General features: G+C 46.6%; 2 protein-coding genes across 4 annotated transcripts in view; one reads left to right on the forward strand and one right to left on the reverse strand.

The window, feature by feature from the left end:
• The first annotated feature begins 526 nt into the window (after positions 1-526).
• On the forward strand, positions 527-10,462 carry LOC117412940 (arginine--tRNA ligase, cytoplasmic-like). Its single transcript, XM_058997234.1, has 15 exons — positions 527-674; positions 1,404-1,538; positions 1,905-2,093; positions 2,312-2,420; positions 3,177-3,277; positions 3,613-3,734; positions 4,127-4,247; positions 4,657-4,786; positions 5,622-5,726; positions 6,280-6,458; positions 6,641-6,750; positions 7,236-7,341; positions 7,755-7,927; positions 8,141-8,388; positions 10,262-10,462. The coding sequence occupies exons 1-15, from the start codon at positions 630-632 to the stop codon at positions 10,369-10,371; spliced, it is 1,983 nt and encodes a 660-aa protein (XP_058853217.1). The 5' UTR covers positions 527-629; the 3' UTR covers positions 10,372-10,462.
• A 294-nt stretch (positions 10,463-10,756) lies between these two features.
• LOC117412925 (rho GTPase-activating protein 7-like) overlaps positions 10,757-22,355 on the reverse strand; it is a 32,834-nt gene continuing 21,235 nt past the window's right edge. For 2 of the 3 annotated variants that reach the window (XM_058997231.1, XM_058997233.1), the window contains exons 2-14: positions 19,837-19,908; positions 19,518-19,599; positions 19,127-19,190; positions 17,503-18,833; positions 17,000-17,170; positions 16,066-16,225; positions 15,566-15,764; positions 15,260-15,476; positions 13,583-13,697; positions 13,104-13,307; positions 12,609-12,826; positions 12,017-12,190; positions 10,757-11,631 (exon numbers count right to left, since the gene is read on the reverse strand). In XM_058997231.1, the coding sequence (XP_058853214.1) occupies positions 11,523-11,631; positions 12,017-12,190; positions 12,609-12,826; positions 13,104-13,307; positions 13,583-13,697; positions 15,260-15,476; positions 15,566-15,764; positions 16,066-16,225; positions 17,000-17,170; positions 17,503-18,833; positions 19,127-19,190; positions 19,518-19,599; positions 19,837-19,908 (3,116 nt within the window). In that variant the 3' untranslated portion in view covers positions 10,757-11,522. The remainder of the gene's footprint in view (positions 11,632-12,016; positions 12,191-12,608; positions 12,827-13,103; positions 13,308-13,582; positions 13,698-15,259; positions 15,477-15,565; positions 15,765-16,065; positions 16,226-16,999; positions 17,171-17,502; positions 18,834-19,126; positions 19,191-19,517; positions 19,600-19,836; positions 19,909-22,355) is intronic. The other variant, XR_009308255.1, reaches the window with a different exon arrangement.

Here is a 22,355-nt window from a genome sequence, read left to right on the forward strand (position 1 = left end):
GAATCTTCTATACCACAGAGCAGAAGGTTCTGTATAATACGGCTCCTACGATGCAAGCTTGTGGGAGCATTGATTTGCAGCGCACGAGATGATGGGGTCTGTGTTAAATATCTTGATACCTCTGCTCTCTAGTCTCCCTAATAATAATGATAATATTTTCTCAGATAGTATCCTTGGCAACTAGGATACCACAAACATTAACATAAATACTTGTCTAGGTAAATAATACTAGTATACATTCTAATATTAAATACCCATAATAATCTATTCTAAATATGCTGAGCAATAGATTTTACTAAAGTACTTGTTATTATCAGGCTAGCAGATCAAGAGGCTGCTTGATGAGGTTCTGGGATCAATAAGCTACTAACAACCAAACGAGCAAGATGGGCCGAATGGCCTCCTCTCGCTTGTAAGCTTTCTTATGTTCTTAGTATAGTGTACAGTTATAGTCACTGCAAGTACACATACACGCCACAAGAGGGCAGAGTGTGGAGATCTGTTCCTTTGTTTGGAGGGGACGCGCTGTTTTTCTTTCTCTTTTCGTCAGCAGGAAGCGTCAGGCCGGGTGGCTTAGCGGTGTGGAGATTGAGAGGGGAGTGGGTTGTGAGCTTGGCGCAGTGTAGAGAATGGCAGACCGTGTCGCGGAATACACGTCCCGAATTCAACAGCAGGTCAGTACCGCCCAAGCAAGCACACCGGAGTTATTTATTAGCACAAATAAAAGTACGGAGCTGTGTTACACTCGATCACACAGCTGGTGCAAAGCGCTGCGTCTGATGCAATACTTGGACACGCTGCACGCTTGGCAGTTTAAAGGCGCAGTATCCCAGTGTGGATTGCATTGCATTGCATTGCATTGCATGCACCTCACGCAACGGTACATTGCGACCCCGGTATAAGCTTGTATATCATAATGTCAAGGATGCCTTCATCCAGCTGCTTTGCCAGTAGCTGTACGAAGCACTTTCTTAATACTGTATATGTAACGACCCATTTTCCTTCTTCTGAACTTACACTACAGTGTAAATGTTTCTCAGGGATGAATGGAAGACTCCCAAGGCATAGCGGTTTGACCCATGTTAATGTTACTGGTATACTTGATAAGTAGTTGCTGTACCAGCACTTCCATGACCTCTGCATGCTTAGTGTTTGTTTGTTTAGTGTTGTGTATCGTTCAAGTGAAAGTGAAACTTCAGATTTGGATATACAGCATCATCACAGAGCATGTAAATGTTTGATAATAAGTTCTGGAGTAGTTCTGTGACCGCAGAGAGTGAATCGGGAACACTCCACAGCTCGGTTAGTTACGATCTACAGATCTCTGGAGTAGTCCTGTGATCGCAGAGAGTGAATCGGGAACACTTGGTAAGAGTCTCGTGTGCTGCTTGTATCTCTAACAGGAGCGCGAGGTCCGATCTCTTTCTGCTGAGATTGAGAAGTTGAAGAATCCGGAGACAGCAGGCTTCTCGTCACATCTGGAAGGGCTACGGGAGGAGAACGCAAAACTCAAATATCGTCTGAATATTCTGAAGAAGGTGATTTGCAAATACTCCTCATCGTTTATCTTAAAAAATCCACTGTATGAGCTGCAGTGTGCAGTGAATCCACTGTATGAGCTGCAGTGTGCACTGAATCCACTGTATGAGCTGCTGTGTGCACTGAATCCACTGTATGAGCTGCTGTGTGCAGTGAATCCACTGTATGAGCTGCAGTGTGCAGTGAATCCACTGTATGAGCTGCCGTGTGCAGTGAATCCACTGTATGAGCTGCCGTGTGCAGTGAATCCACTGTATGAGCTGCCGTGTGCAGTGAATCCACTGTATGAGCTTCTGTGTGCAGTGAATCCACTGTATGAGCTGCTGGGAGCTGTGTGGACTGTAACTTGTGCTTGTTGTTCACAGAGCCTCCAGGAGGAAAGCAGCAAGTGTAGTAAAAACATGATCAACATCAATGAGAGGCTTCAGGAAACCTTCGGGGACGCCATCCGTGCCGCCTACCCACACCTGGAGAACGCCCCCCTGGCTGTGACTCCCAACCAGCAGCCCAGGTTCGGAGATTATCAGTGCAACAGTGCCATGGCAATGGCTCAGGTGAGGCGCTTGCTGCGTGAGACCCAGATGATGCTTCAGTCCACCCCATTCAGACACCAAGCACATCCTCGCTCTGTCATTGTTCTGTCATCTTTGAACACTTGACTGCAAGCCCTGGAGATGTATCTCATGTGATCGCCAGCGTTGCCTGATATTCACTTTTCAGAGGTGCTTGTTCAGTTTTAATGGAGTGTTTTGAATTGAAATGTATCTTCCAGATGATGAAGTCAAAAGGACAGAAGGTCAGTCCGAGGGAAATTGCAGAGAATATTGTCAAGAACATTCCTGACAATGAGATCATTGAGAAAGTGGAGATCGCCGGACCAGGTAATTACAATGAAAAGAAAAGCTCTTCCTTTTCCCTTTTCATGAATAACCCATGTGCCCTTCTGTTTGGTCATCCACTAGTGCATGCATGAGCCCTAACCATTTAAAACTCGGGTTCCCAAACCGCAAACCTAGAGCTGGCTTGATGTCTTTGCATCGTCTCTGCATCCCACGTATACAACAAACCTCATCTTTTGCTAGATCTCCTGTCTGCCAGAGAGGAATGAGAAGTTCATTTGAGTCGAATGTATTTGAGTCTGTTTGATACTGGCAGCCACCACTGCTGTGTCATGCAGTAAAACACTAGGATATTAATAACCTATAACTGCGGAAGAGAATGATGCAGACATGGGAGGTGTTAACATGCTTTGGGCTTAACAGCAAACTTGTTCAGACGTCCTGTTTTCTTTTTTTGTGTTGGTTTTTATGGGTTGACAAATCAATAAGCTAATTATGTTGTCCTGTGAATTCTCGATATTTCCCTTAGGCTGGTAATCCATTAATGACTTTCATTCTTAGTGTTTGCTTGAAGCGATAGTAAAAGTTCAGATTTCTGCTGCAGACAAACAGCTGAGCTCCCGTGCATTTGTTCACAGGAGCATGTTCAATGTTAAAGTGACAGTATTGTGAAATTCAATAAGAAAGCGCACAGCATTGGTTGTACTGCACTAACCTTTGAAAACTGTGACTGTAGCTCTGCTGTGTAGCCGATTAGAAATCATGCCTGATCGGCCCCTCTCTGTGTTTGGATTAAAGGGTTTATCAATGTGCATCTCAGAAAGGACTTTGTGTCTAAACTGCTGACAAGCCTGCTGGTCAACGGTGTGCAGCCTGCAGCAGCAGGACCCAAGAAAAAGGTATGAGTAGTGAATGGAGCGTTTGATTCACTGTGTTTACCCTTCATGCATATCAGTGATACAGACCACGTGCTTTTCAAACAGTGTCCTCCACGGGCTACACAGCTGTGTTCTGGGATTCTCTTGGTCAGGTTCCAGTGCAGGTGTGTTCTGGGATTCTCTTTGTCAGGTTCCAGTGCAGGTGTGTTCTGGGATTCTCTTTGTCAGGTTCCAGTGCAGGTGTGTTCTGGTATAAAGGAACCGTTTCGATGACACGTCGATTACCGTGCCGACGCGTCGATTAGCATTTCACAGGTGCAGTGGTTTTAAACAGTGGCTCTGGTTCTCGTTCCCAGGTCGTTGTGGATTTCTCTTCTCCTAACATTGCCAAGGAGATGCACGTGGGTCACCTGAGGTCCACGATCATCGGAGACAGCATGTGCAGGCTCTTTGAGTTTCTGGGACACGAAGTCATAAGGTCACTACCAAATAATGAGGGCTGCGCCCAATGCAACATGATGTGTAGTACAGTACAATCCTCACCCATTACTGATCCATACTGTGTGATAAGAGAACTGTGTGTCTCACTTCCATACTGTGTGATAAGAGCACTCTGTGTCTGATTGATCCATACTGTGTGATAAGAGCACTCTGTGTCTGATTGATCCATACTGTGTGATAAGAGCACTCTGTGTCTCATTGTTCCATACTGTGTGATAAGAGCACTCTGTGTCTCACTGTTCCATACTGTGTGATAAGAGCACTGTGTGTCTCATTGTTCCATACTGTGTGATAAGAGCACTCTGTGTCTGATTGATCCATACTGTGTGATAAGAGCACTCTGTGTCTGATTGATTGATTGTTTTTTAGATTAAATCACGTAGGTGACTGGGGGACCCAGTTCGGCATGCTAATCGCACACCTTCAGGACACATTCCCAGACTACCTGACAGCCTCTCCACCCATCGGAGACCTCCAGGCCTTCTACAAAGTACGTTGGGTTTAGCTTTCATAGAACCCTGTGGTAACCCGTCCCATGCACCACACGTATGCAGACGCCTCACATGGCATTGCTGTTTTAAACATTGCTGGAGATCTTTGAGCCAGAGATGACATCACACTTGGGCACTGACTGGTATGACCCTTGTGTTTGTGCCTACATTACCCACATGACAGACACTGGCCTTCCTTTAACCTTTATTATAGCTGTGTTCTGGCTGTTGAAACCCAGCATTATGTAGTGCAGTGCTGTTTCTGTAAAATCCACAAATTCATCAGTGAAGGGTCTGCGCTAAAAACCACACTTTCTCATCACACAGTGCTCTCTGATCATCACTGTGGACACAGAGTCAGTATAGATTAGACAACTGAATTCTATCAGCATTGTTTAATTTTTATAGGAGTCTAAGAAGCGTTTTGACAACGAGGAAGAGTTCAAAAAGCGTGCGTACCAGTGTGTGGTGAAGCTGCAGAGCAAAGACCCTGCCTTTATTAAAGCATGGAGTTCAATCTGCGACGTCTCCAGGCAAGGTGAGTTACAGAGGGGAGAAGCACACAGACATCCTTTCTGTATGAAGCGCTCATGAGGCTGAGATTCTGATCCCTCAGAGAGGAATGCTCTGTGGACACTGCTCTCAGAGGAATGCTCTGTGGTCACTGCTCTCCGAGGAATGCTCTGTGGTCACTGCTCTCAGAGGAATGCTCTGTGATCACTGCTCTCAGAGGAATGCTCTGTGGTCTCTGCTCTCAGAGGAATGCTCTGTGGTCACTGCTCTCAGAGGAATGCTCTGTGGTCACTGCTCTCAGAGGAATGCTCTGTGGTCACTGCTCTCAGAGGAATGCTCTGTGGTCACTGCTCTCAGAGGAATGCTCTGTGGACACTGCTCTCAGAGGAATGCTCTGTGATCACTGCTCTCCGAGGAATGCTCTGTGGTCACTGCTCTCAGAGGAATGCTCTGTGTTCACTGCTCTCAGAGGAATGCTCTGTGACCACTGCTCTCAGAGGAATGCTCTGTGATCACTGCTCTCCGAGGAATGCTCTGTGGTCCCTGCTCTCCGAGGAATGCTCTGTGATCACTGCTCTCCGAGGAATGCTCTGTGATCACTGCTCTCCGAGGAATGCTCTGTGATCACTGCTCTCCGAGGAATGCTCTGTGGTCACTGCTGTCAGAGGAATGCTCTGTGGTCACTGTTCTCAGAGGAATGCTCTGTGGTCTCTGCTCTCAGAGGAATGCTCTGTGGTCACTGCTCTCGGAGGAATGCTCTGTGTTCACTGCTCTCGGAGGAATGCTCTGTGTTCACTGCTCTCAGAGGATTGCTCTGTGGTCACTGCCCCTGGTTTGATCATCTGTTTTTCTCTTCTCAGAGTTTCAGAAGGTCTATGACTGTCTGGATATCCAGCTGATTGAAAGGGGCGAGTCTTATTATCAGGATATGATGACGGAAGTGGTGAAGGAATTTGAAGACAAAGGTAGCGCAGTTTAAATAGACTATAGGAGTGTGCTTTTGAAGAAGAAACAGAGACCATACCAGTGCTGTATGTTTCAGTAAGGGCTTCCATCATAAAAACAGCATGTTCTCGTCTGGTCCTGAACATCTCAACAAGGTTCTGTGCATTGTCTGTAACTATTAGACACGCAACAGTTTAATATCTAGAAGTACTGTCCAAGAAACTTCATACATTCAATGACAAATGTGTTTTCAGTGAAGACAGAATACAACTGAAGACCCTGAGTACTGTAGTCTAAACGTTTACCTTTACATTTATTACGTTTGGTATTTCTAAGAATATCACCTCAGAATATCATTGTGTGTGTGTGTATATATATATATATATATATATAAAGCCGTATGTGAACCAGTAATATTGTGCACTTGCACATACCTGTGGCTTAACTAAATAAGGCGATTAAGGGGGTTGGGTTAGCAATGCACAGGTTCGTGTAGTTTTCAAAGCTTGTGTGTGTTGATGTTCCTCCAGCAGAGGGCAGTGTTGTCACAGATTCCTCCCTCCTCCTGTGCAGGGCTAGTGCAGGTGGATGAAGGGCGTCGAGTGGTGTTCGCCCCGGGCTGTGCCGTGCCCCTGACGGTTGTGAAGTCAGATGGAGGTTACACCTACGACACCTCGGACCTGGCAGCTCTGAGACACAGACTGTTTGAGGAGAAGGCAGATATCATCATCTATGTGACGGACAGTGGGCAGGTGAGACAGCAGACTGGTCAAGTCAGAGGCTTGGGAGCTATGGAAGCACCTGTGTGGAAACTTGTTTTATAAACGATAGACCAGTATACTGCTTCAGGAGGTACCCATAAAATGTAATGCAGTTTGAGTTTCAGAGTCATTTCAAAGCGTGATGTTTAAGGCTGTGTCTCCTCCTGTGTAAGGCTGGTCACTTCCAGATCATATTCGCAGCAGCACAGATGATCGGCTGGTACGACCCCAAGGTGACCAGAGTGGAGCATGCTGGCTTCGGAGTAGTGCTGGGGGAGGACAAGTAAGTGCTGTTCAGAAAGGGCTAGAAAAACTCCAAGAAACCCAGTGAATGCAATGCCTAGCGTTTCCACTGGCAGTCTTTCTCAGTGTCTTCAGTGTGAATTATTCAATGCCTAGCATTTCCACTGGCAGTCTTTCTCAGTGTCTTCAGTGTGAATTATTCAATGCCTAGCGTTTCCACTGGCAGTCTTTCTCCGTGTCTTCAGTGTGAATTATTCAATGCCTAGCGTTTCCACTGGCAGTCTTTCTCAGTGTCTTCAGTGTTGAAATGAGTTCAGACTCTATTGCTGGGTGGTGTGGACTCCACCCCTGTGTTAATAGTGTGATTGCTCCCATGAAGAGGAACGTGTGCTCATGATCCTCTGTCAGTTCAGTAGCAGACAGCTCCTGAAGTGACCCATCCTCATTGTGACACAGCTCTATTGTATTATTATTATTATGCTGTTTAATTTTCCTGATTCCTCTTGGTGTTACATGTGCTTCCAGGAAGAAGTTCAAGACCAGGTCAGGGGACACGGTTCGACTGATGGACCTCTTGGACGAGGGACTGAAGCGCTCCATGGACAAACTGAAGGACAAGGAAAGAGACAAGGTGAGGACTGCATTGACACAGGGACTGATAGGAAAGAGACAAGGCGAGGACTGCATTGATACAGGGACTCTCATACTGAGCCATGAAGAAAAACCTGAAGACTGGCCTCAGCAGTACAACTCCTAATAAAACAATGCATCAGTCTCATCCAGCATTAGTTATTAAAAGGCATGCAATACAAGCAGAGGAGTCCGGAGAAAGATCACAGTACCTGTACTGGAACAAAGAACTTTTTACTTTTTACAAATTTGAGTACTAGCAAGATTCCATTTATTCATTTTTTTTTAATTGGAATGAATCTACCATGAAAAAGCAGTCGATTGAAAAAAACTCCAGGTTGGAAAGCGCTAGCTAGATTTTCAGAAAGTCTTGCAGTGCTTTAGGAAACGCCACCTGGTCATTGTCTCTTGCAGGTATTAACCCCTGCAGAGCTGGAAGCTGCCCAGAAGGCGGTGGCGTTTGGCTGTGTGAAATACGCGGATCTCTCGCACAACCGCATCAACGACTACATCTTCTCCTTTGACAAGATGCTGGATGACCGAGGGAACACTGCAGCCTACCTTCTGTACGCCTTCACCAGGATCAGGTGAGCCAGCCAGTGTGTTCAGAGGGCTGTCTGCTGCAAGGTTACTGAGAATAATCACACAGTGAAATATAACTAGGGAGCACTGTGTTCATGTTCAAGTGTGCAGGGCAAATACATCAGGAACAAACTCAAATCAGCTGGTGGCTCCTCTTCAGTTGAAGCATTTGGTGAATCCTGAAAGGTGTTTAAAGTGCGCCGCTTGTTCCCCCGCAGGTCCATCGCACGGCTGGCTAACATCGACGAGGCCTCGCTGCGCAAGGCGGCTGGCAGCACGGAGATGGTCCTGGACCACGAGAAGGAGTGGAAGCTGGGGAAGTGCATCCTGAGGTTCCCTGAGATCCTGCAGAAGATCCTGGAGGATCTGCTGCTCCACACGCTGTGTGACTACCTGTATGAGCTCGCCACCACCTTCACTGAGTTCTACGACAACTGCTACTGCGTGGAGAAGGACCGGCACACCGGTAAGGGCGTGCGCGCCGCCGCTGCTGCAGGGGACTCCTGCTTGGTAACCCTGTTACAGCTTTACTGAGCCCCCCCTGCAGAATGCATTCAGGGTTTGCTCTGCTGGTCCCTTTAAAAAGCCCTGCACGTGATGCATGTTCTTGTTAACCTGTGCAAAGTGCTCTCTCAGCACATTGGAGATTCATGTATCTGCACGGTGTATAGGGCACATGAAAATGAGTTCCTCTGGGTTATTCTTCTGTATTCTGTGTGTGTGTGTGTGTGTGTGTGTGTGTGTGTGTGTGTGAAGAAGTTCATTTGATTCCAGCAGGTGGCGCTGTTGTTCAGTGTGTGGTTTGTCATGTGTTACTGAACATTCACTTCATTGTCTTTGCAGTATCATCCTTTACAGCCCACAGCACTTGATGTGATCATTTTTATTTAACACGCATTCTCCTGAAATTTGTAAAAGGCGTTGAATTACGGCATCTGATTTAATAATTCAATTGGTACCTCTGCTTGATCTCTGTAAAGGAACACGCGTGCAGATGTTTCATGATTCTGCTTGATCTCTGTAAAGGAACACGCGTGCAGATGTTTCATGATTCTGCTTGATCTCTGTAAAGGAACACGCGTGCAGATGTTTCATGATTCTGCTTGATCTCCATAAAGGAACACGCGTGCAGATGTTTCTGTGTTTTCCGTACGTCCATTCCCTTTTTCCTCTTTCCATTTTAAATGAGGATGAAGCCCTTTAAGCACAGACACATGCAAGGAGACAGTTCCTCCGAGCTGGGATTCCTCACAACGCACTCTTAGCCAGCGGCACGGTTTCCTCCCAGCGATGTGAAATGACGGGACGGATTAATTGGAACAATATAGATTAAAGGCATTAAGTGCATTACAGGAGAGTGTAAAACAAATGCAGTCGGTCGGTGATGCAAGCGTTTCCAGAGTTGTGTTTAATTATTCTGTCCAGGAGCAGTGGATGAGATCAGTGGTTGTAATGTGTGCTATTTGCTTGTAGTCACTTGCGTTGCAGTAAAGGTCATGTCACGCTGTGCAGTTAAACCAGGCTGCCATGCTTAAATATTCAACCAAAATCTAAACCCAAATAATTCAGACCGTATTGCATTGTGTGTTAGATTAGTCCTGTAATGTCCCTGTTTATTTCAGGGCTGTGTTAGACTCGTCCTGTAATGTCCCTGTTTATTTCAGGGCTGTGTTAGACTCGTCTTGTAATGTCCCTGTTTATTTCAGGGCTGTGTTAGACTCGTCCTGTAATGTTCCTGTTTATTTCAGGGCTGTGTTAGACTCGTCCTGTAATGTCCCTGTTTATTTCAGGGCTGTGTTAGACTCGTCCTGTAATGTTCCTGTTTATTTCAGGGCTGTGTTAGACTCGTCCTGTAATGTTCCTGTTTATTTCAGGGCTGTGTTAGACTCGTCCTGTAATGTTCCTGTTTATTTCAGGGCTGTGTTAGACTCGTCCTGTAATGTTCCTGTTTATTTCAGGGCTGTGTTAGACTCGTCCTGTAATGTTCCTGTTTATTTCAAGGCTGTGTTAGACTCGTCTTGTAATGTCCCTGTTTATTTCAGTGCTGTGTTAGACTCGTCCTGTAATGTCCCTGTTTATTTCAGGGCTGTGTTAGACTCGTCTTGTAATGTCCCTGTTTATTTCAGGGCTGTGTTAGACTCGTCCTGTAATGTTCCTGTTTATTTCAGGGCTGTGTTTGACTCGTCCTGTAATGTTCCTGTTTATTTCAGGGCTGTGTTAGACTCGTCCTGTAATGTCCCTGTTTATTTCAGGGCTGTGTTTGACTTGTCCTGTAATGTTTGTGTTTTCTTTGATTGACATGCCTTTGTTTGTCCCTGTGTTGTCTTTGCTCCCCTCAGGTAACGTGGTGAAGGTCAATATGTGGCGCATGCTGCTGTGCGATGCCACGGCCATCGTCATGGCGAAGGGCTTCGACATCCTGGGGATCAAGCCAGTCCAGAGGATGTAGGATGAAGCCGCGCACGCGCCTGCCACTCCTCACAGCACATGCTGTATCAGCTCTTATATTTTACTGTATCTTAAATAAAAAAGAAAACAAAGACATGGGTGTGATGAAACCCGCTGCTTCTCGTTATTGTCTTGGTGTGATGATGTGTCCAGCAGGATAAGGAGCGAGGGCTGAAGATTCCTGAAGAATCTTAGGACAAAAAACAACTTCATCTTCAACTCTTCTGCGCACGTTTCTGAATAGCAACTGTATTATGTTTAAAAAAAGCTTTGAAAAACTATTCCTTAAGTAACTAGGGAAGGAAAGCTTTGTGTTTCTAGCAGGACTTTTAGATGTTTTGAAAAAAAAATGACACACAAATAACAGCAATTAAATAACACGACGATGGTGAAGTGTGATCCTTCTATTTCTTACATTTCAATCTGTTTACATTTGTTTATTTTTACATTGATATATATATATATATATATATATGAATATATGTTGTATTACAATTCTTAGCAGATTATTACAATTCTTAGCAGATGCCCTTATCCAGGGCGACTTACAATTGTTACAAGATATCACATTATTTTTACATACAATTACCCATTTATACAGCTGGATTTTTACTGGAGCAATCTAGGTAAAGTACCTTGCTCAAGGGTACAACAGCAGTGCCCCCCCCCTGCTGCTATATTGTATATGTGTCTAGAATCTATTTATATTAGGTATTTCCTCAAAGAGGTAGATTTAAACATCATGCAGGTGAAATTAATGCAGTGTAAGAGCCTGGGGGTTCAGAGCGCTGCAGAATGGACCTCATGCAGCTGAACTGAATGCAGAATAAGAGCCTGGGGGTTCAGAGCGCTGCAGAATGGACCTCATGCAGCTGAACTGAATGCAGTCTAAGAGCCTGAGTGTGCTCGTGCTCTGGGCCTTCATTCTCAGGGTTGATCATGCATAGCCACTGGATACACTTATCAGTTCATCAAACAATCGTCATTGTGAGCCCAGACACAGAAGTCTATATTACTGTAGGACTGAGTTCTGAAGAAGCCCTTCATCCCTCTTTATTTGGGCTGGCAGAGTTCCTCATCCTGGTTTGCTAACGTTGTTAAAGTGCCTGTGTTGTGTTTGTTTGTTTGTCCATTGTCCTCCACAGAGGAAGGTTAGATTTTTGTCTCTTTCATTTCGGGTTTGAAGGAGTCTTGTATCCGGAGCAGCTCTGCAGCATGCTGGTGTCCAAACACTTTATTGTACCACTCTGGGGTTCGTCCCCTGGGGAAAAGGGAACAAGAAGAAACTCTTTCAAGACAAAGCAGGTAAAAAGGTGGAAAGGGGCATCAATGAAACATGCACGCCTTTGCAAAGGGTGAGATGATTTAAGCAGGACACACAGCTAGCCCCAGTAGTAACACCTCACCTGTGTACTAGAGCCCCACACTGTATTCTAAAATAACATTCTGCTGCACCAATCAGTGTTTTGCATTAGATTCAGTTCATAAATCCAACTGAGCAGCAGGTGTTTGATTTTAAGTAACTGGACGTGTGAAGTCGATGTAGGAATGATTTCTGGTTTCTTGCAATGCTCAGATGCTGGTGAATGCAGCTAATTGTTACCCAGCGCTGTCAGTAAGCTGTCGTTCTCTCTGAGCTGCAGTACCTGGAGTCTGTTCTGCAGATGTGAGTCAGCCTGGTTTTCCGCAGTCCCGTGGTCTGGATCAGGTACTGGCACGCCATCACCTCTCCTCTGATCCCCTCACACATGGCGCCAGCGTGCTCCACAGAGGCAGCAGCTAAAACGCAGGTTCCTGTGTGAATGTCAGCCTGCCAGGACCTGGGAGGAAAGACAGGCGCGTACATTCACTGCACTTCCCATGAAAAGCACTTAGGACCTTTTTATGTGTATTTATTTTAAAACAATTATTTGTAAAAGTATGTTGATACGTACTGTATAGGAAGCACCAGCAGAATATCAAAACATGCTTTACAGTGTGGATCATTTACAGTACACTGCTGTGAATGGACAAGCTTGTGTAATTCATCTGAGACTCAAGAAGTGATCATTCAGCTCATGAATATGCTTTCCACTGTACTATACTGAGTCATTTAAACAGGGGGTTATAAAGAGGTTGCTGCATGGCACAGTTTCCAGTGTTTAGTCTGCAGTGATTCAGAAGTGCAGGAGAGACACAGGGTCACCTGGCTCTTGTGATAGCTTGTTGCTTGCAGGATAAAGCACTGGTCTGGCTTACCTTTGCACAACGTAGTCTCGGGGTGGCTGAGACACGGCGCTCTGTGTTGTATAGTGATATATCTCAGTGTGTTTGTCCAGGGCTTCAATGACCTTCGACTGCTGGAAGTTCTTGTCCCAAATGTTCTGCTCCCTCAGTATTCGATTGAGGACCTCCCCCTGGGACGCCTCGATCTCGGCCGATGCTTTCCAGAGTCGCAAGGGATGTGCGTCATCTACCTGATTATAATGTATTAATAATATATTACATTTATTGCTAAGGTCAACCCCTATCGGGTTTAAAGAACATGGCATGCGCACAGGAGCCAATGGAAACATTTTGTAATAAAAACAGCCCTTCTGGCATGCTAAATGTAATGGCATTTAATAGAGAGGATTAGGAAGTTAAACTGCTGTTTTTTGTTCTTGTTCCTTTAGAAGAGTGTCTTCTGTTTGTGGATGTGTGCTCACAGCAGCTGCTTGTGTCGATGGGACAGTGATTGAGAATCATTGGTACCTTTTTGAAAGCCAGCTCCACTTGTTCTGAGGCAACACAGGTCGTCCAGCCTTTGAATTTATCCCTGGCCTCCGTCAGCACGATTTGCATTGAATCGTGCAGGTAAGCCTGCGTGCTGTTCTGTGTGGGACACTGCCCCCTTTCACTCTGCCTCATCTCATCACTGAAAGAGTCCTCGTTCTGGAATAGCCAGTATTCTGGCACCTGGAAGAAATGCATAGAAATGTTCCATTATACTTGGATTCCAACATTTGGTTTAGCTGCCCTTCTGATTAATACAGGCAGGGCTGAACAGGTTGCACGCTCCTGATCTCATAAAGCAGGCAGGGCTGAACAGGTTGCACGCTCCTGATCTCATAAAGCAGGCAGGGCTGAACAGGTTGCACGCTCCTGATCTCATAAAGCAGGCAGGGCTGAACAGGTTGCATGCTCCTGATTGCTCTCTTCTGTTCTCGTGCCGGAAGGGGTGTAGAACGTACCTGGAAGAGCCGAGAGGACTCTGCTACCATGTGCGCCAGCCCCTGAGAGGCAGCCAGGTTCTCAGTCAGGTCTCTCTGGTCTGGCATCCCTAGACTGTGCTTCCTCTGGCTAGACCTGCATCAGAACAGAACAAAAAAAACTGTAGTTAAACACCAGCACTGCTCACATGGAAACTGAAGCCTACTGTGCCAATGCATGTAGTTAAACCATTCTGATGTATGTAACAGGGCAGAGACTGGGAGGGAACTGGCGACCCCGCGCACCGCAAACGAGTGTCCTGACCGCTGTGCAAAAGAGCCGGGCTCGTCTGCATTCGTGGTTCTAGAGCTCTCACCCTCACCTCGTCTCATACAGATTGGCAGTGTCACACAATACTGCCAGGCACAGATACACACAGTGAAACAGTAATGAAGGCCTGGCTTGAAGGTGAAGGTATTCAGGGCTTTCCAAAGAGAACGCTGTGTACTGAGAGGAGCAGGGCCTCACATGTTGTAATCAGCACTTCTGCTTTTCAACACAAACAGTCCTATTTTGAAATGAAGGCAAAGGAACAAAGCAATTTTAACTGAACAATACTAGCAAGAAACGACTTGGGTGCAGTCAGCCTTGGTGTTTGCACGTGTTTGGAACCAGGACCCGAAGCTCAATGGCAATGTTTTTCTGCTGCTGCTAGCCTTTCCCTTCTTGGTTTGTCCTTGCATGACATCATCGCGGTTCTGCTGCTTTCCGCTGCACTCCAGTTATCGCGGGACGTTCTTTCTAATGCACTCTGAGCGGAGCCGGCGCTGATAAGAGCCCGTCGGCTTCACTGCTCTGGAGACCAAGCTCCCAGATCGCTTGACTTTGAAGAACGAGCCCCAACGTCAAGCACTGAATCATCTGAGTACACCGAGTTCAAAGATAAAGACACTTTCTCCAGCTGTGCCGCGTTTCCATACACAGCTCAAACGAATTACAGATACAATTTCTACTTTGTCGGCAAGTAATTACTGCGGAATGTATGCCTGCAATGCATTGCATAAGCCAGGCTTGTGCCAAGCCGCCCACAATGCAAGGCACAGTTTTGTGTTTTTTTTCCCCCCATGTGCTTATTATGTCATTCCCAGATAAAAGAGCAGGCCTGGAATAATATTGCTGTCTTTGATATGGTAATTGCTGGACTGGGTACCGCAGCTCTATGGGGGTCACATAGGTTAATACAGCAGGTTAAGAATGTGCTGCTCAGCGAGTGAAAGGAGCACATATTAAACATGTGCAAAAAGAGATCGGCTCTACCAGGCTAAGATGCCGTCTAAAGAAAGCATTTCAATTCTGTTTTAATGAATGAAATACATTTTGAAGACGGGGAATCTGTCCTGCGCTGCTGTTGGCCTCTTTAACAGTTTCATGATCATCTCAAACTTTATGGATGAACTGCAACAAAGACGAAACTAATCATTCCAAATGTTCCCAATTTCAAGTTGAGCTCCACTGCTACCCACAACAGCAAAAGATTATTCTATAAATATTAGCAAAGCTTGGGAAGAAGCTTCCTCTGAACAATGGGCAGTGTGCCCCTCAACACCTGGGGTGACCAGAGGAACACAACAAAGCTACAGATTCAGCTCTTCAAGCCACAGATGTCTGTTTTCTTTCCTTGGACTGTTGCTTGGATTCGACGGCCCATGACGACTCACCTGGACGTTATCGGACTCTCCCTTTTCAAGGTGTTGAGGTGGAAGAGAGATGGAGCCAGGCAGACCGCGATGTTTGTAGGAGTCATCTGGTTCTCTGCAACACATGCCACCACGTCACGGAGCAAACACAAGAGGGTCTGGAGAGCTTCTCTGTTCTCGTCTGGGAGCAGGAGAACAGCGGCTTGAACTGCCGACAACTGCTGATCTTTAGGGAAATCTGCAATGAAACACATAGGAAGAAGCGTGTCATTGCAGTGCCTGTGGGGATGAGAGCCGTGAGGTGGGGAGACTGTGAAGGAGGGTTACATTGGTAGATGTGCAGGAAGGACTCGCAGAGCTTGCTGGTGAAGATGGGCTCAGGCAGGTCTCTGAAGTACTGCTTCACCATGTCAGCCACGTCGAAGGCTGACTGGCCCTCGTAGCTCACACTCTGCGGGTCCGTCTCGTTCATCTCCCTCAGGTGCTGGATACGAGACTTCACTCCCGATTTTCTGAACAGTCCAACCTGCGGGAATAGGACAGCAAACAAGCTGAGTCAGTACTCTGCTGCTGAGTCATTGCACTTTGTAAAACCGATGACAGTGGAGCCGCTATCTGTGCACTATACAAGAAGCATTTAATACAGAAAGCAGCGTGTGCAAAACTCTACTGTCCTGCAAGGGAGAGCACCCCTGCTATACAGTAAGCACATTTACCTGGTCAAGACTCTGAGCTGCTCGATTCGATAATGAAGAGCATGCTGCACTGCAGTGCAGTGAAAGAGCCTGCAATGGAGAGCACCCCTGCTATACAGTAAGCACATTTACCTGGTCAAGGCACTGGTTTCTGAGGTAGTGCATTGCCTTCAGTATGCTCGGTGGTAAAGGGTTCCCTGTTCTCCGGGCATTAAGAAGCAGTGGAACACCGAACACAGTCCTGTCTTTGTAATCCGGAGCCTTTATCTTCCTGATGAACTTGGGAACTGTCCTAAAAAAAAGATGAATGATGTGAGACAGAGAATAACCCTGGGGCTGCCTCTCAGCAGGCAGTGTTTAGCTGTGTAACACGCTGGCTTATCATATTCCAGATATTCAGAACCAAGCCCAACCTTCTGAAATCCAGTCGTTTATCCCTGAATAAAGCAGCGAGGATCGATGGAAATGCTGGGAATCTGCAGTGCCTGTTTCTGTTCTGCTTAGCTTGAGGATTGCTAGACAGACAGCGCAATCACTATTCCTCCTTCTGAAAGAACTCCATTACATTATTCTGTCTGGGTTTAAATTCAGACGATTACAGAAACAAATGAAAAGGAACGGCTAATGTTTTGGAGTAACTGCAGAAGCGAGCTGTGGAAGCACACGCCGGCACATTAGCGCTGAATGAGTTGCGCTGATGAACTGTCTCTCAGCACTGATCACAATCAAAACTGAAATGAAAAATAAATATTAACAGAAGAGCTGCGCTGAGGACCGAGTCTCTGTTTAGCCGCCTTTGGCTGAACTACTTGAAAAATGATCAAATGTTTTATTGTTCTCCCTTGCTCTGCACGGCAGATTGCTTCAGAACTGCACTAGAGGAGTTGAACTGCAAGCTAACGCCACCGCATGCTGTTCACGCTATTGCTTGTGTTGGTCCACTTTGCAGTGGCACTGTTGGAGCTGGCAGCTCCTGTTGTCCAGTGTTTGTTTATTGTCTGGTCTCGCGGGCGGCCTGCAAGGTCGTGCGCGTCAGTACATACAGAAGCTGCCTTTAATCCCTTACCAGTTCCAGCCCTGCCTGCTGCAGGGGGAGTGCTTGTCCATCAGGGCTGTGAGTTTCAGCAGAGCCATCTTCTGTAGCAGGTTCAGCTGAGCTGCTGACTGCCTGTCAATCTGCAGGCAGGACGTTTGCGAGTGGAGATTGTGCTCGCCGGACCAGTGCAACCTCTGCTGCCTAAGAGGAAAAGACAGCAAGGTTTAATACTTCTGTATTTGTGCACAATCCCTGTTTTCATGTACCCGAGGCACCAGGCTGTATTATACAGAGAGCAGGTGTAACCAGAATGCTGCCTCCGTTTCACTCAGGAAGGGTCACAGCGCACTCTGCTGTGAATTCAGCATCGTTTCGTAGAAATGATTAATGCCAAAAATGCTGTATCTCGTTTATAGTGGCAGCACACAATACTGACCTAGAATCCAGGCGCTTGCAAGTATTCCGGGGAACCTACAAGTTGACCCACGGAGTTCTCAGATCAAAAACTTTTTAAAATTCATTACAGAACTAACCTGTTGCGATGTCTTAAAGACGATCCAACTCCAGAATCTCTGACAAAGCTGACCTCTGCAGACTGGAGCTCGTTGGCATTTTTATCTGCATCATCCACCTCTGTTTCTGAACCCACGTCATCCCCCTCTAGATGCTTGTCAATTTCAAGGTGCATTTCGTTCGGAGAAGACGGGCAGGGGGAGATTGAGTCGTTGGCAAAGTCAGAGTCTCCGTCTTCGGACATCTTCTCCGTCCACTGGTTGACCAGCTGCTGAATGCCGTTGATGCGTTCCATGACCTCATCCAGTTCCGAAAAAACATCGTCGTCACCGATCTCTCCCGGCTTTCTGAGATGAACGTGGACACCTGGAACATTGTCATAAATGCTGATCCGGTGGTCAGCAACAGCGAGGGGGCTGCAGGCAAGTTCCTGGTCTTTTGAAGACCTCGACCTTCTGCCTCCATACCCGTGAAAGCTGCCTGTTCTCCAGTTCACCGAGGTGTTGTCTATGGGCGACAAAACATCCTTGGTGAGCGCTTTTGGGAAAGTCCCTGGCTTATGCCCCTGCGGGATTTGAAAGATGAGGTTCTCTTGTAGGTTTCTCTCGTTCCCGTTGGACAGGTCTGCCGTTTCCTGCTCCTCGCGCAGCCCGGCCCTCTTGGCGTGACTGCGGACCCTCGTGACGGGGCTGGGCGTGCTCACGGCACTGCTGCTTTCGGACGGGCTGATGCTGCTGCTGCTGCTGCTGCACGACAGCCTGGAAAGTGACAAGTTGCTCCTGCTCTGCTCTCCCTGAAGCTCTGAAATGTCCACGCAGTTGAAGCGCCTCAGCTTGTCCTCGTCGAAGCCCTCCTGTGGGACCGGCCCGCTGATGAGCGGCTTGGCTTTGCCGCGGGGCGGCCTCTTCAGGCTGGAGCTGTGCATTCGGAGCTTCTCCATCTTCCTCAGCAGGCTCTTTCCTCTTTTCTTTGGAGGCTTCTCCAGGACTTTCTCCTCGCCGCCGCAACTCTGGATTTCGCTCGGGGATGGGGGTCCGCTGAAGGAGGTGTCCAGGGACGCTGGCTTGCTCGAGGAACATCTGGAAGAGCTCCTGCTGGTCTCCAAGTTGTCCAGGGCTGTTTTCTGAACGCAGGATCCGTCGCTGCTGGAGCTGTGCAAGGAGCATGCGTCCTGCTTCTCTCCGCTGTCCAAGGTGGTGTCAACGCTGTCCATTCTTTTGAGGTAGAAGCTCTCCGGAGACAAAACGCTGAAGCACTCCAGACTTTCCAAGCGGGACCACCTTTTGCTGTGTCTTTCAAAGGCCCATTTTGAGCTGATGGCACAAGGCTCCTCCTCTTCTGAATCCTCACTCTGCAACAGGAGAGACAGAAGTGTGTTTTGAGTGGCTGCGGGGTGTGATGGAAATGTTGCTTTGTAACAGATCCAAACAAGGTTGAATAAATTTAACTTGCAGTGAAAAAAAAAAAAAAAAAGTCACGTTGGTGGATTTACTGTTAAATTCCTAGGTGGCTGTAGCCTCTTATGAAACTCAATCGACTGTGCTTGAGCCAAGTGCCTAGAAGCTTGTCTGCTTGCATCTCTGAAAACCAAGCAATTAACCCTGCATATATGAATAACGTTTATAGCCACAAGAACAGACTTACCCTTCGACTGGGCTGCCCAAGCTCTAGCTTCACTTCCGCGCATTTATTTAAAGTATTTAATCTCCTACAATGCAAGGGAAAACACAGGCATTTAGTATTTAATTCAGTCTAAATAACAGAAAGAAAACCCACGAGAGGGAATGTGATGCTTTGACACGGTTAAAGATAAACTACACAGAAGTGGAAACATGTACTCTTAGGATCGGGCTTTGCGTCAGTTCAGCGGTTACTGTTTATCTACAAACGTGGGCGTTTCCTTTTTTAACCGCTCAGCAGGAACAATCAAATCCTTTCTCACACACATTGCATGAATGAAACCCTAGTTCTGCTCAGTCCAATGAAAAGTATAATATTGTTAAGACTGATCATTTAGACTGGGGGTTGGGCTTACCTGCAGAGTGAATCGATGGAGTCCCTGTCCAGGAATTCATGATCGTTTTTCACAAGGTCTATGTTGATAGGAAACTGGGAATCTATGAGAAACAAACAACAGCTTAAAGGTTGTGAATAGTGATCGGCTGCATTTCAAACCAAACAGCAAACAAGCAGTGCTTTTTAGAGATGGGCAAAGGGCAACTCCTGCACAGAAAATGCTGTAGGATGGCACAGTACATGGCACAAGTAGCGGGAGATTACAGTGAAAGAACCACATCAGATGAGACAGTCCGTACCCCCACATGATGTCAAGAACTCTCACCAATCACTTTTACCTTCAAATAACTGGGCATATTGAGGGAATCCAGCTGCCCGAAGCCAGTCACAAGCCTCCTTTGTTTCAATCTCTGAAATGAAATAAATAAACAAACAAACATGTACTCTGTGATGCCTGGAATAGGTTCATTTTCAACACATAGAAATAAAGTCCTGGTGCACGGATCAGCCGGCCTCCTCCCATTCTAACACATTGCTTTCCTTCTCCAGCCATCTGCCTTCACTTGTGCAAATCTTAATGACATCACAACACAGCCTGGAGCAGGTGGTAGACATTAAGGATGCGATCCCAGGACATTTCTGAGACTCTGTGCTGGGGTGGTAACTTTCCCATGGGCTCGCCACCAGCACTGTGTCAGAGGAGGACGTCTGGGAGTGTACTAACATTTTCCCAATGGATGAACAATGGCAGCTGGGGACATTTCTCCAAACATCCAGATAGCTTCATGTTTTTGTTTTGGAGAAAAGAAAAGAAGGTGGAAAGCTGTGAAAGAGTTTAGACAATAGGGCTCTTGTAGCACCCAAAACAGAAAGGTTTTTGTGATAATGTAACATTCAGTTTATGCTATTGCCTATAGATGGCCCAGCATTCACTGCTTAACCTCCAACTGTAATTCAGTTAAATTGCAAATGTTTTTACAATAAAATGGACAATCGGGTTGAAATGCATAACTCTTCAGCCATTTCGATATGGAGGTTTAACCATGTTATTAACATTGCAGCAGATTAAGGGTAAGACGCAGGAGACACCCCATGAACGTTTAGGGAGTACTGTGGTTACTCCACAAAAGAGGATGGCCCATGAGAAGCACATGGAAATATAAAATTAATATGAAACAGCTGTTCAGCGCTACCAGTCTCTGGATAAAAGATTGCGTTTTGAGGGCAGCCTCACATGTGTGTGCTTGTACTGTGGCAGTGCAATAGATCACAACAGAAGAGCGGGCTGACCGAACGCTGTGTTTTTACGCCAGGAGAACGATCATATCTGCCTTGTTCAAACAAATGTAATGTAGAAAGGCATTTCCCATTGGAAACACCGGATCCCCTCAGAGGAAGTTCTTTCCCAGTCTGAAGGCCCTTTGATAACAGATCAGGAGTTTGCACCCCCCAGCCCCCTCCCTCAGGAAGCCTGAGAGCTGCTAGGAGCTGGATAGGGTGGTACTCAGAGAGCTACGTGCAGATTCGCCTGTGCTGCATACCACACAGCCTACACTCAGAGGCTTGTGCAGCCTTGTCTGCCGTGCAGGGAATGCATTCCTAAAGTCTACATGGTTGCTTGGTTGGATGGTTGGTTATTATTATTTTTAAGAGTAGATTGGCCTCAGACAGGCATGCTGCTTGCTTTCCCGGGGGGGGGGGGGGAGATCTCTCCTCCCCTTCTCCCCGCGCAGCCTCCCCATGTGATGCGTCCAGCTAATAACAGCAGGTGCTGAGAGCATTGCAGCCACACTGGACCCCATTCTGAGTTATTTGACATTGATCTTCCGCAGGCCTGCTTGCTTTCTTTCTTTCTCATCGCGCTGCAGCTGGCAGAGGCTCCCAGCGTGATGTCACTCTCCGAGTGTTCTGTTGTCTGAACTGGTTGCTAACAACAGCCCCCCATCTGCCACGGGGTCAGGAGGCAGGATTCCCAGAGTTAGAGCAGCGCAGTCTACCCTTTCAATTGCTCATGAGGCAGGACATTCCAGCTTGATGTGTCAAACTCACAGGAAAGAGATGCATCACTACAGGGCAGCTTTCTCTACCCTCCAAAATAATATGATATCCTTATGTGAACCCCTGTTCGGATCACAGTGTAGGCACACGGGACGGGACGGGACGGGACGGGACGGGACGGGACGGGGGCACAATAGGGCATGGAATATTCTGCATATTTTATATATCTTTCCACACTTTCGACAGAACTTAAAATATCTATTTGAAAACCGCTTTCTCTGTGTGGGATATGCAGTACAGTAAATGTACTGTATTGAAGGAATAGAATATAGCCAATGCATTGATAAGTCTGGGGTACATGTCACAATAGATAAACAAAATAACACACACAATATATACTGTACACAATACACTGCACAAAAATATACTATACAAAAGCATATCTACAGTAGATATCTAGTCTGTACTGTACACAACCCACTATACAAAAACATACTATACAGAGGAATATCTCGAGTATTTACTGTATCTATCTATCTCTGTATCTAGTCTGTACTGTACCCAATGACAGTCCTGTCCTCCTCCTTCCTTAGCCCTGCCCCCAGGTTAACTCTCACTTGCTGTCTGTGGTGTTGCACACTCTGCAGTCTCCACTAACATGCTCTTGAACTGAGCTCCACCACATCCTTCACTAACACAAACTTTTGTGTTGTTGTTAGGGTTAGGGTTGATGCGCACGCACACGCGCACACGCACACGCACACACACACGTTGTATAAACAGATCTGTTTTGTATTTATAATACCCAGTGCATGGAAGCAGTGTTGTCATTGAAAACATTTCCCAGCTGGTTTGAATC

Source organism: Acipenser ruthenus, chromosome 23, assembly GCF_902713425.1.
Source record: "Acipenser ruthenus chromosome 23, fAciRut3.2 maternal haplotype, whole genome shotgun sequence".
Taxonomy (NCBI): domain Eukaryota; kingdom Metazoa; phylum Chordata; class Actinopteri; order Acipenseriformes; family Acipenseridae; genus Acipenser; species Acipenser ruthenus.

Bases quoted from the DNA above. Each gene is read 5' to 3' on its own strand.
- LOC117412940 (XM_058997234.1), top strand. From the start codon at position 630: ATGGCAGACCGTGTCGCGGAATACACGTCCCGAATTCAACAGCAG. The intron at 675-1,403 runs GTCAGTACCGCC...TATCTCTAACAG, and splicing joins CGTCCCGAATTCAACAGCAG to GAGCGCGAGGTCCGATCTCT. The intron at 1,539-1,904 runs GTGATTTGCAAA...TGTTGTTCACAG, and splicing joins GTCTGAATATTCTGAAGAAG to AGCCTCCAGGAGGAAAGCAG.